The sequence below is a fragment of the Pseudopipra pipra genome, chromosome W (genome assembly GCF_036250125.1).
Source record: "Pseudopipra pipra isolate bDixPip1 chromosome W, bDixPip1.hap1, whole genome shotgun sequence".
Taxonomy (NCBI): Eukaryota; Metazoa; Chordata; class Aves; order Passeriformes; family Pipridae; genus Pseudopipra; species Pseudopipra pipra.
Genome location: NC_087580.1, coordinates 22,533,413 through 22,546,518, shown reverse-complemented (window position 1 = coordinate 22,546,518; position 13,106 = coordinate 22,533,413). Strand labels below are relative to the sequence as shown.

Sequence of the window (13,106 nt, the reverse complement as noted above, 5' to 3'; positions counted from 1 at the left end):
TCCTCTTCTTTGACATCACATCATCCTCTGTGCCATCACATCTTCCCCTGTGACATCATATCCTCCTCTGTGACATCACATCCCCCTCTGTGACATCACATCCTCCTCTGTGACATCACATCTTCCCCTGTGACATCATATCCTCCTCTCTGATATCACATCCCCCTCTGTGACATCACATGTCTCCTATGACATGACATCCTCCTCTGTGACATCACATCCTCCCCGCAACATCACAGTTCTCTACGACGTCACATCCTCCTCTCTGACATCTTATCCCCCTCTGTGACATCGCATGTCTCCTATGACATTACATCCTCCTCCTCTGTGACATCACAGCTCTCCTGTGACATCACATCCTCCTCTGTGACATCACATCCTCCTCTGTGACATCGCACGTCTCCTATGACATCACATCCTCCCTGTGACATCACATCCAACTCTGGGCATCCCAACCTCTTTTGTGACATCATAACCCCCTCTGTGACATCGCATGTCTCCTATGAAATCACATCCTCCTCTGTGACATCACAGATCCCCTGTGACATCACGTCCTCCTCTGTGACATCACGTCTCCTATGACATCACATTCACCTCTATGACATCACAGCTCTCTGTGACATCACATCCTTTCTGTGACATCACATCTTCCTTGGTGACATCACATCCTCCTCTGTGACATCGCAGGTCTCTGTGACATAACATCCTCCTCTGTGACATCACATCCTCCCTGGGACTTCACATCCAACTCTGTGACATTGCAGCTCCCTGTTACATCACATCCTCCTCTGTGACATCGCATGTCTCCTATGACATCACATCCTTCTCTCAGACATCACATGTCTCCTATGACATCACATCCTCGTCTGTGACATCACATCCTCCTCTGTGACATCACTTCGTCCTCTGTGGCATCACATCTTCCCCTGTGACATCATATCCTCCTCTGTGACATTACATCCCCCTCTGTGACATCACATATCCCCTATGACATCACATCCTCCTCTGTGACATCACATCCTCACTGCAGCATCACAGTTCTCTACGGCATCACATCCTCCTCTCTGACATCTCATCCCCCTCTGTGACATCGCATGTCTCCTCTGTGACATCACATTCACCTCTGTGACATCACAGCTCTCTGTGACATCACATCCTTTCTGTGACATCACATCTTCCTCTGTGACATCACGTTCTCCTCTGTGACCTCACAGCTCTCTGTGACATAACATCCTTCTCTGTGACATCACATACTCCCTCTGTGACATCGCATGTCTCCTAAGACATCACATCCTTGTCTCAGACATCACGTCTCCTATGATGTCACATCCTCCTCTGTGACATTACATCCTCCTCTGTGACATCACATCTTCCCCTGTGACATCACATCCTTCTCTGTGCCATCCCAATCTCCTCTGTGACATCACATCCTCCTCTGTGGCATCACAACTCTCCTATGTTATCACATCCTCCTTGTGACATCGCATGTCTCCTATGACATCACATCCTCCTCTGTGACAACACACCCTCCTCTGTGACATCACAGCTCTCCGGTGACATCACATCCTCCTCTCTGACATCACAGCTCTCCTATGACACCACAGCTCTACTGTGACCTCACATCCTTTCTATGACATCACGTCCTCCTCTGTGACATCACATCCTGCCTGCAACATGACAGCTCTCCATGACGTCACATCCTCTCCTCTGACATCATATCCTCCTCTATGACATCAAATGCTTCTCTGTGACATCGCATGTCTCCTATGACATCACTTCCCCCTTTTGACTTCACATCCAACTCTGGGCATCACAACCTCCTCTGTGACATCATAACCCCCCCTGTGACATCGCATGTCTCCTATGACATCACATCCTCCTCTGTGACATCACATCCTCCATGTGACTTCACATCCTCCTTCGTGACATTACAGCTCTCCTGTGACATCACATCCTTCTCTGTGACATCACATCCTCCTCTGTGACATTACAGTTCTCCTGTGACATCACATCCTTCTCTGTGACATTGCAGCTCTATGTGACATCTCATCCTTCTCTGTGACATCACATCCCCCTCTGTGACATCATAACCCCCTCTGTGACATCGCATGTCTCCTATGATGTCACATCCTCCTCTGTGACATCACAGATCCCCTGTGACATCACATCCTTTCTGTGGCATCGCATGTCTCCTATGACATCACATTCACCTCTGTGACATCACAGCTCTCTGTGACATCACATCCTTTCTTAGACATCACATCCTCCTCTGTGACATCACATGCTCCTCTGTGACATCGTATGTCTCCTATGACTTCACATCCTTGTCTCAGACATCATGTGTCTCCTTTGGCGTCACAACCTCCTCTGTGACATCACATCCTCCGCTGTGACATCACATCCCCCTCTGTGACATCATATCCCCCTCTGTGACATAGCATCCTCCTCTGTGACATCACATCCTGCCTGCCTATGGCATCACATCCTCCTCTGTGACATCCCAACCTCCTCTCTGACATCATATCCTCCTCTGTGACATCGCATGTCTCCTATGACATCACATCCAACTCTGGGCATCCCAACCTCCTCTGTGACATCATAACCCCCTCTGTGACACCACATCCTTCCTGTGACATCACATTCTCCTCTGTGACATCACAGCTCACCGTGACATCACATCCTCCTCTGTGACATCATATCCTCCTCTGTGACATCACATCCTCCTCTGTGACATCGCATGTCTCCTATGACATCACTTCTTCCTCTGTGACATCACACCCTCCTCTGTGACATCTCAGCTCCCCTGTGACCTCACATCCTCCTCTGTGACATAACAGCTCTCCTGTGTCATCACAGCTCTACTGTGACATCACATCCTTTCTGTGACATCCCATCTTCCTCTGTAACATCACATTCTCCTCTGTGACATCACAGCTCTCTATGACATCACATCCGCTCCTGTGACATCATATCTTTTTCTATGACATCAAATGATTCTCTTTGACATCACATGTCTCCTTTGAGCTCACATCCTCCCTGTGACTTCACATCCACCTCTGGACATCACAACCTCCTCTGTGACATCATAACCCCCCCTGTGACATCGCATGTCTCCTATGACATCACATCCTCCTCTGTGACATCACAGCTCTCCTATGTCATCACATCCTCCTTGTGACATCGCATGTCTCCTGTGACATCACATCCTTGTCTGTGACATCACATGTCCCCTATGACATCACATCCTCCTCTGTGACATCACATCCTCCTCTTTGACATCACATCCCCTCTGTGACATCACAGGTCGCCTATGAGATCACATCCTCCTCTGTAACACCACAGGTCTCCTGTGACATCACATCCTCCTCTGTGACATCACAGCTGTCCTGTGACATCATAGGTTTAGTGTGACATCACATCCTTTCTGTGACATCACATCTTCCTCTGAGACATCACATCCTCCCAGCAACATCGCAGCTCACTATGACATCAAATCCTCGTCTGTGACATCATATCCCCTTCTGTGACATCGCATGTCTCCTATGACATCACATCCTCCTCTGTGACATCACAGCTCTCCTGTGATATCACATCCTTTCTGCAACATAACATCTTCCCCTGTGACATCACATCCTCCTCTCAGACATCACATGTCTCCTATGATGTCACATCCTCCTCTGTAACATCACATCCCCCTCTGTGACATCGCATGTCTCCTATGACATCACATCCTCCTCTGTGACATCACAGCCCCACTGTGACATCACATCCTCCTCTGTGACATCCCAACCTCATCTGTGACATCACAGCTCTCCTATGTCATCACATCCTCCTTGTGACATCGCATGTCTCCTGTGACATCACATCCTCCTCTGTGACATCACACCCTTGACTGTGACATCAGAGCTCCCCTGTGACATCACATCCTCCCTGTGACATCGCATGTCTCCTATGATATCACATCCTCCTCTGGACATCACATCCTCTTCTCTTACGTCGCATGTTTCCTATGAAATCACATCCTCCTCTGTGACATTACAGCTTCTCTGGGACATCACATCCTCCTCTGTGACATCGCATGTCTCCTATGACATCACATCCTCCTGTGTGACATCACAGCTCTCCTATGACATCACATCCTCCCTGTGACATCACATCCTCTCCTGTGATATCACATCCCCCTTGTTACATCACTGCTCCCCTGTGACATCACATCCTCCACGTTTCTTTTTATAGGTTTACACCCTAAATGGCTGGTTTTCAATGTTTTTTATTCCAAAATGCTTTCAAATCTTTGCATGTTTATGTGTTCTCTTATATAAAAATCATCCATAATGAATCCCCATACATGTGTCATTTGATATGGTCACTTTTCTGTGTTAAGTTCCCTGCAATACACCCTCCTCAAAATATGACAGCTGATCCATTTGGAAACTCACCAAAGGACAGGTGAGCTTCGTTTCTAGTTTCGTTCATTATCTCCTAAGATTTGATATTCAGGGACTGAAACATTATGGTCTGTCCTTCTGTCCTGATCTGTCTCCTCTAAGCCCTCCTTTTCCTGTTCCCGTGGCTTCCACTACCTTGTTAGCTTGTCATCCCCCCCAGCTTTACAGCCCCAAATAACACGTGTTTCCTCTCCCCCTGTGAGCCATCACTACTTTTCTCTCAACCCTCTTCCATCCAAGCCAGCAGCTCTTCCCTGCCAGTGCTGCTGCTTGGAGAGCCAGAAATCCTGGGCTGTCCTTTGCCTGTTGATAAACAAAGCAGTGGCTTCTTCCCCTGGGGACTGAAAGTGTCCCCTCCCCCAGAATGGGGTCTGGAATTCCAACCACATTCCTGACCTTGGGTTTCACAGTCACCCATCAGTTTGGGGGAGGGGAAAAGAAAAAAGGTCAAGAGATTAGAGCAGCAAGTAAACTGGGGCTACCTGTACCTTCATTTTCTCAAGCTGTTCTGGAGAAATAAATAAAAGTAGTACTATGGGGGTGAAAAAGTTCAAGCCAGGTATCAGTTTACTGAATGTTATCAGGGAATACAGAATAAGAACATGCCTGCAAACACACATCTGCACTAACTTATCAAACTGTACAGTGCAAAATCTGACCCCAAGGGGTCTGTACGAAACAGTGGGAATGGAATCAGAGAGGGGAAGGAAAAAATCAGCAGTGCCTGTCCCAGTCAAGGGGCATCACTGAGCAGCACCTACATTTCCATGGCTCTCTGGGCAGGTCATTTTTCATGGGTGCCAAACAGCACATCTTGAAGCTTCTTCCCATTGCAATACTAGAGACATTTCAGGGCATCTGAACAGCCAGATTCTTAAAGCACAACCACCTCAAGGCAAGGGAAGAAGTGAGATTCAGTGGCACTTGGCAGAAGCTGCCCAGTGCATTGTGTCAAATGGGTATTTACCAAAAGGAGCAACAAGCTCAAGCCATCAGGGAAAGAGCCAGATGATGAAAGGGTGTTACCTGCTGAGAATTTCTTTGGGAAGAAGTAGACTGTTAACTTGAGATAGAAATTTGCAATATACCATGGAACCTTATTCAAAGTCCAGCTGGAAAATACCTTCTTCTTAAAAGTGTGAAATAAATCCTAAAGTGTCATCAACTATGTGATTTCTCTTTATTCACGAATTAAAGAAACATAACTCAGAAGTGATCTCACTCTGTGCTCCAGTGAGATTAACATTAGAACAATATTGTCACTGTCTCCTCGTCTCTTGTGCTCCTCACTGGAAGGCACTTGGTGCACCCCTGGATATCCTGCTAATGAGGTAAAAAACTAACCCTTCTAAAGTTCCAGATTTTCCTCACCTGTTTGTACACAGTTGGACAAACTGGACCAAGTTATTACAAGTTATTACTTGAAAGTCACCTGCTGTATTTAGCATTAATTACTCCTTGTTTTGATCGTAGAGGAAAAAAGCTCACACAACACAATCTCTGTGGGCCCAACAGAGAAAACATCCCCAGGGTCTTGTTAGAGCACAAACCTGAAAAAAAGGGATGAGAGAATCACAGAATCATCAACATTGGAAGAGACCTTCCAGATCTTCTAGTCCAACTGTCAACCCAGCACCACCAGAATCACCCCTAAACCCCCTCCCAAAGCACTACATCCAGATGCCACCAGAATGCTTCCAGAGACTCCACCACCTCCCTGGGTTACTTGTTCCAATGCTTCAACACTCTCTCAGTGGAAAAAGGGTTTTTGAATATCTAATATGAACCTTGTCTGATGCAATTTAAGGCCGTTTCCTCTCTTCCTGTCACTAAAGGCTTTGCAGAAGAGACCAACCCCCACCCCACTAAAAACCTCCTTTCAGGTCATTGCAGAGAGCAATGAGGTCCCCCCTGAGCCTCCCCTTCTCCAGACTCAACCAGCCCAGTTCCCTCAGCCGTCCCTCAGCAGACATGTTTTCCAGAGCCTTCCCCAGCTCCGTTCCCTTCTCTGGACACGCTCCAGCCCCTCAAGGGCCTTTTTGCACTGAGGGGCCAGAACTGGACACAGCACTCCAGGTGGGGCCTCCCCAGTGCCCAGCACAGAGGGGCAATCAGTTCTCTGCTCCTGCTGGCCACACTCTTCTCCACAAAGGCCACAATGCCCTTGGCCTTCTTGCCCCCCTGGGCACACTCTGCCTCATATCCAGTCTCTGTCAAGCAGCACCCCCAAGTCCCTTCCTGCTGAGCAGCTCTCCAGCCCCTCTGCCCCCAGCCTGGAACGTTCCAGGGGGTTGTTGGGAGCCAAGGGCAGGCCCTGACACTTGGCCTTATTGATCCAGCCTGTCAAGATCCCTCTGCAGAGCCTTCCTGCCCTCCAGCACATCCACACTCACACCCAGCTCAGTCAGTCTCCCAAACAGAACAAAGTCTGACCACCAGCAGTCCAGGCTGTCAGTTCTGCTGCCCCCTCCTTCCTCTACCTACAGTGGAAAACTCCATCATTTTGGGGTCTCTGTGCCCATCAGCTCCGACCCCCACATCCCCCACCAGTCCCAGAATCATGGAATGGTTTGGGTTGGAAGGGACCTTAAAGAGCATCTCAGTCCAACCCGCTGCCATGGGCAGGGACACCTTCCACTAGACCCAGAGCTCAGAGCCCCATCCAACCTGGCCGTGAACACTTCCAGGGATGGGGCAGCCAGAACTTCTCTGAGAAACCTGTGCCAGGTTCTCTCTACCATCACAGTCCAGAAATTCTTCCTAATATCCCATCTAACCCTTCCCTTTCTCATGTGAAGCCATTCCCCTCGTCCTGTCACTCCAGACCCTTGTAAATAGTCTCTCTCCATCTTTCTTGTTGGCTCCCTTCAGGCACTGCAAGGCCACAATTAGGTCACCCCAAAGCCTTCTTTTCTCCAACCTGAACAATCCCAATTCTCTCAGCCTTTCCTCACAGCAGAGCTGCTCCAGCCCTCTGATAACCTTGCTGCTCCCCTCTGGACTCGCTCCAACAGGTCCATGTCCTTGCTGTGCTGGAGCCCAGAGCTGGAGGCAGCTCTGCAGGGGTGACAACATTACAGCCCTGTGTGTTCCAGCAAGGACACTGTGGAACCTCCTGGAGTAAAGGGGCCATTGTGACACTGCAGGGCCTTCTGGAGCCAAAGGAACCCTGGGACACTGTGGAATCTCATGGAATGAAGGGGAGCATTGTGACAATGTGAAAAGTCAAGGAATTAAGAGGCCACTGTGACACTGCAAGGCCTCATGGAACCAAAGGAACCCTGGGAGACTGTGGAAACTCATGGAATCGAGGGGCCATTGTGACACTGTGAAACTTCATGGAACCAACAGGCCACTGTGACACTGCAGGGCTCAGGGAACCAAAGGATTCCTGGGACACTGTGGAATCTCATGGAACCAAGGGGCCACTGGGATATGTGGGGCCTCCTAGAACCAAAGGAGTCCTGAGACATTTTGCAAACTCATGGAATCAAGGGTCCATTATCACACTACAGAGCCTTACGAAGCCAAATGGACCCTGTGACTCTGTGGAACCTCATGGAATCCAGTGGCCATTCCCACACTGTAAAACCTCATGGATACTGTCAGGTTCTCATTATTAAAAGACATCTCTGCCCAAATTTAGCTGCAAAGGAGACCATGTGCCAAAGTCAGCAGTCCAGCTTTGATTTAACAGTAAATAGGAGGGAGAGAGAGAGAAAGAAATAGAGAGAGAAGAAAGGGATGGTGGGAAGCCAGTGAGAGAGACACAGAGATGAAGTAAATGTATCACCCCATGGAGATCCCTGAGGCTCCCACCGGTCCTTCTTCACCCTGCTCTGCTCGGTGGAGGGTCCCCAAGTTGTGCTTCTGGGCTATCACTTTTATACAGCCCAAGCCCCGGGTATTCTGGGGGGTAGATGCTGTTTCCACAGCTTGGGCTGGCACGTGGACAAGGACTTGCTTCCTTTCCCACAGTTTGCCACAGTGGGAGTTTTCCCGGTGTGCTTCCAGTCTGCAGGTGGGAATCTTTGTCTGGATGGGTTCCCCAGACCTGCCTTACCAGCCCTGGCTTCCTGTTGGGGCTGTCTGCTCTTTCCCACAGTCTGCACAGTGCAATTCTGTCCTGGGGGCTACTTCCAAAGCTTCACCTCCCTTTAGGCCTTGGAATTAAAGGCCTTCCTGTTTGCCACCAGTGCTTATGTGCTGTGGTGCCTTATGGGATTTTCCTGCTTTGACAGTGTTTTGAGACAGTTCATTGTGCCCTTCAAGTCCTTCCATGTGCACACACACACCACTCTCACCAGTGTCTGGCCCTCCAAAGAACACCAGCCCTGATGATTTGTAGCTCCCACTCCAGTGGTTGGCACTTGGAGCTCCCTCCGTACCCAGAGCTCAGAGCACCCTTGTGCCAGAAAGTTTAAAGAGATTGTGCCTCATTCTGCCAAGACAACCCTTGGAAAAAAGTGTCCCTCTGTGTTTCCTGGGATAAGAGCACTCTATTTTCACCTTCCAAAACCTTGGAGAGGTCCCAGAGATCTCCCAGGAAGGAATTTGGGGCCTCAAGCACATGACCCGTATATAGAGGCTGAGGACTCAGGGGTCAGTGGAGGACAGTAGAGGAGTAGCCTGAGAGGTCTGGAAGGGGGGTGTCAGAGCTGGTGGAGCTTTTCTTCCTGGCAGAAAACAGCCCAAGAAAGAACTACTGCCACCAAGGGCAGCTGGGGTGGCCTGGACTGGTGACAAGAAGTCAGAAATTTCCCTCCAAGGCCAAGGTTGTGGTGCAATATGTCACAAAGGAGTCTGGAGGAGCCCAAGGCTTTGTGTGTGCAGGAAGAGCCAGGGAGGACGCAGAGATGTCAGTGCAGGAAGGTGCCAGCCAGGTGGGGCAGCCGGGGGGATGACGACAGCCTGCAGGGAAAGGGGCAGGGCATGGACACCGTAGGACAGCCTGGGCTGGAGAGGAGACAGGGAGGGGGAGAAGCTGAAAGGCCCTGACACAGCCACCTTCTGCAGGCCTTTGGCCATGGCTGCTGTCTGTGCCCCTGATGCCAGGAGGAGGGGAGTGCCCCTTGCAGCCCTGGGGCCTCATGGCCTCCTTGTCCCTGCTCAGCAGCCTGGCAGGTGCCACCCCATGGGCCTGCCCTTGGCATTGCACATCCCACATCCCAGTGCCCCAGGAAGAGCCCTGAGGAATGAGGCAGGGACAGGATCTGCCTTCCCAGGGATTGGGAGTCAGAGCTTGGCTCTTTGGATTAATGAAATAAGTCAAGGTTTCTTCAGCATCAGAGCCACCTTTCCCTTGCTTGTCCATCCTTGTCATCACTGTCTGCAGTTTTCTGCTCTAACTGGAACCTGGGGACACGTTCTCAGTTGTGTCCCTCAGTGAGACTCATTAGCACTACAAGAAACTTTAGTGTTTCAATCTCACTTTGACTTGTTGAAAAGTTGTTTGAACTTCCTCTCAGGGACTGAGTCTCATGTGAACAACATCAAACCCCCTGAGGACCATGAAATGCCTGGGGCTGATGCTGTGCTGCTGAACTGGGCCGGGCTCCTGGCACACAGGGAGCTCCTGGCAAGCAAGAAGAGCTTCAAAGAGACAGCTCTGCTGGTGAGCAGCTCCTCTGCACAGCCCAGCAGGGCTGAGGGCACTGCCTGCAGCACCCAGGGAAGAAAAGCAAGGCAGAGAGCGGTCACACAGAGACTGGGCTGGGAGGGAAGTCGAGAGGAAGATCCACTGGAAGAGGAATCTTTCCAGGCTTCTTCAGGGTAAGTCAGCATGAAGGGCAATGTGTCTGCTGTTGGTGCAAAGATCTCCTAACACTGGCACATCCCACTCCCTGCTGCACCATCCCGGGCACATCCCAGCAGGGTTCCCTTCTCCCAGGGATGGCTGAGGGGTTGTGAAGCTGGGCTGTGCCACCCAGGCTGCCCCAAGCTGTCCTGCAGAGCAGGGTCCTGCAGCCCAGGGCTGTGCCGGGGCAGGAGCTCTGCCACTGCCAGGGGCAGCTCTCAGCCGGGCTGGGGAGCTCCCTCAGGGCTGGGCAGAGCCTGGGGGTGGAAAGAGCAAAGCCTGCCAGGGCAGGGCAGGTTTCTTCTGCTATCCAGTGAGAGTTTCATGGGTCAGGGTTGCTCACAGAACCAGAGCACCCCAGGATATTTTCCAGTGGATACTTCAAGGGGAAGATCCAAGGAGGGATTTCTCTCAAGCTCTCAAGCCACATGCCTGGTGGTTTGAGTTCCACAGGGAACTGTGAGGAGCTGCCCAGGGCTGAGAACAACTTGCTGGCACTGTTGGTGTCTGGGAGGTGGCACAACTGGCTCAGGGTGATGCTGCCCTGAGTGCCCAGTGGGCTCTGCCCTGGCCTCTTCCAGCTGGACCCTCCCTGTGCATTTCCTTGGTTCTCAGCTTGCCTGTGGTCTTGAGGTTGTTCCCTCCTTCTCTCAGTCAGGTTCACTGGGCAGGGGAGTTCAAGCTACACAGTCCAACACTGGTCCTGGGATTCCCCTATGGCAGGAGTGTCCCTGGGAATGAGACATTCCACTTGTCCTCTGCCCTGTGGGGTGTGGACAGTGAAGTCTGTGAGCCTGGGTCAGGAGCTCTTTTTCCCTCAATCAGACCCTGTCATTAGGACACTTGGCTCTTTTCTGAGGTGTCCTTCCAAGCTGGGAGCTGCCCTGGAGAATGCAAATCATCCTCCCAGCACAGCTGTGTTCTCTGAAAGCCCCAGTGGAGAGGGGCAGAGATGCTGTGCCCATGCCAGGAGATGCTGTTGGGTTGGGGAGATGAGCCACGGGTGTCCTTGGCTCCAAGTGGGGTTTTGAGCCCTTGAGACAGGCTGAGACATTGAGTAGTGTGGGATGGATCCCTCTGCTCTCAACAGTGTCTGGTGGCTTTTCAGACCAAACTGGGAGTGTGATCAATCTCCATCTCAGGAAGGAGCAAAGCCAGGGCAGTTGGGAACAAGAGAGAGGGACAGACCAGCTCCCCTCACTCTGCACAAAGCCCCAGACAATCCTCCTGCCTGGCAGGACCTGCTCTGTTCTCCCTGAGTGCATCAGAAGTGCTGAGGAGTTCTGACATCCAGGAACAATCCTCAGGAAAGATGAGGGGAGTCTAAAAAAAAAAAAGCAAACAAGTAAACACATCAAACCTGTGACACTGCCTTCTGCTGTCCTGGTTTTTCTCAGAAATTGGGAGTGCAGAGGCTGACAAGCCCTTTTGCAGTGGGAGCAGTTTCATCTGACACAGATGAACACCAGGATGGGCCCCTGTGCTCACCATGCCCATGACCACACTGGTGCAGAGCAGATCTGAGCCCTCACAGCCAGTGGGCAGAGGGTCTGCTCCTCGTGGAAGATGTGGTGAGCCCCAAGCAGAGCTCCAGCCATGGAGCTGAGGGAGAGATTTCTAGAAAAGGAAAACCAATGGAGCAGTGAGAGGGGTGTTGGAAAGCAGCTTTGAATTTTCTTAGAATGTTCTGCCCTAACTTGTCACTGTTATTTCCTACTTGAACAGGGCCCCACATCCAGAGTCAACAAATGTCCAACAGCAGCTCCCTCACCCAGTTCCTCCTCCTGGCATTGGCAGACAGGCGGGAGCTGCAGCTCCTGCACTTCTGGCTCTTCCTGGGCATCTCCCTGGCTGCCCTCCTGGCCAACGGCCTCATCCTCAGCGCCGTAGCCTGCGACCACCACCTGCACACCCCCATGGGCTTCTTCCTGCTCAACCTCTCCCTCACAGACCTGGGCTGCATCTGCACCACTGTCCCCAAAGCCATGCACAATTCCCTCCATAACACCACAACCATTTCCTACACGGGATGTGCTGCACAGCTCTTTTTCTTTGTCTTCTTCATGTCAGCAGAGTATTTCCTCCTCACCACCATGTGCTACGACCGCTACGTTGCCATCTGCAAACCCCTGCACTACGGGACCCTCCTGGGCAGCAGAGCTTGTGCCCACATGGCAGCAGCTGCCTGGGCCACTGGCTTTCTCAATGCTCTGCTGCACACAGCCAGTACATTTTCCCTGCCCCTGTGCCAGGGCAGTGCCCTGGGCCAGTTCTTCTGTGAAATCCCACACATCCTCAAGCTCTCCTGCTCACAGTCCTATATCAGGGAACTTGTGCTTATTGGGGTTAGTGACTGTTTAGGATTTGGTTGTTTCATTTTCATTGTTTTCTCCTATGTGCAGATCTTCAGGGCTGTGCTGAGGATCCCCTCTGAGCAGGGGCGGCACAAAGCCTTTTCCACGTGCCTCCCTCACCTGGCTGTGGTCTCCCTCTTTGTCAGCACTGCCATATTTGCCTACCTGAAGCCCCCTTCCATCTCCTCCCCATCCCTGGATCTGACCCTGTCAGTTCTGTACTCTGTGATTCCTCCAGCACTGAACCCCCTCATCTACAGCCTGAGGAACCAGGAGCTCAAGGATGCCCTGAGAAAAATGATGACTGGATGCTTTTCAGGAGAAATAAGGTGCCAGTTTTCTGGTGTGTAGCATTCAGAAAGGGACTCACTAATGGCCCAGCCTTCCTGTTCAGGTTGCTCATGGAGGTCACTGGGTTCTTTTTGGAATAATTTTCTGTACAATGAAGTGTTTTTAGGCATCTACCTTTGAATTTAGTGTGTACCCATTGATTTTGACCCAGAGATG

At 51.0% G+C, this 13,106-nt stretch overlaps 1 protein-coding gene and 1 long non-coding RNA gene across 2 annotated transcripts in view; both read left to right on the top strand.

The window, feature by feature from the left end:
• LOC135405712 (uncharacterized) overlaps positions 1-13,106 on the top strand; it is a 958,894-nt gene that overhangs the window by 175,128 nt on the left and 770,660 nt on the right. The gene's annotated exons all lie outside the window — the stretch shown is intronic.
• LOC135406361 (olfactory receptor 14J1-like) lies at positions 11,735-12,950 on the top strand. Its single transcript, XM_064640765.1, has 2 exons — positions 11,735-11,816; positions 12,313-12,950. Exons 1-2 carry the CDS (start codon positions 11,735-11,737, stop codon positions 12,948-12,950), a joined length of 720 nt encoding a protein of 239 aa, XP_064496835.1.

Excerpts from the sequence above, each read along its gene's own strand:
- LOC135406361 (XM_064640765.1), top strand. The coding sequence starts at position 11,735 with ATGCCCATGACCACACTGGTGCAGAGCAGATCTGAGCCCTCACAGCCA. Across the intron at positions 11,817-12,312 it reads TGCTCCTCGTGGAAGATGTG|CAGCAGAGTATTTCCTCCTC; the intron begins GTGAGCCCCAAG and ends TCTTCTTCATGT.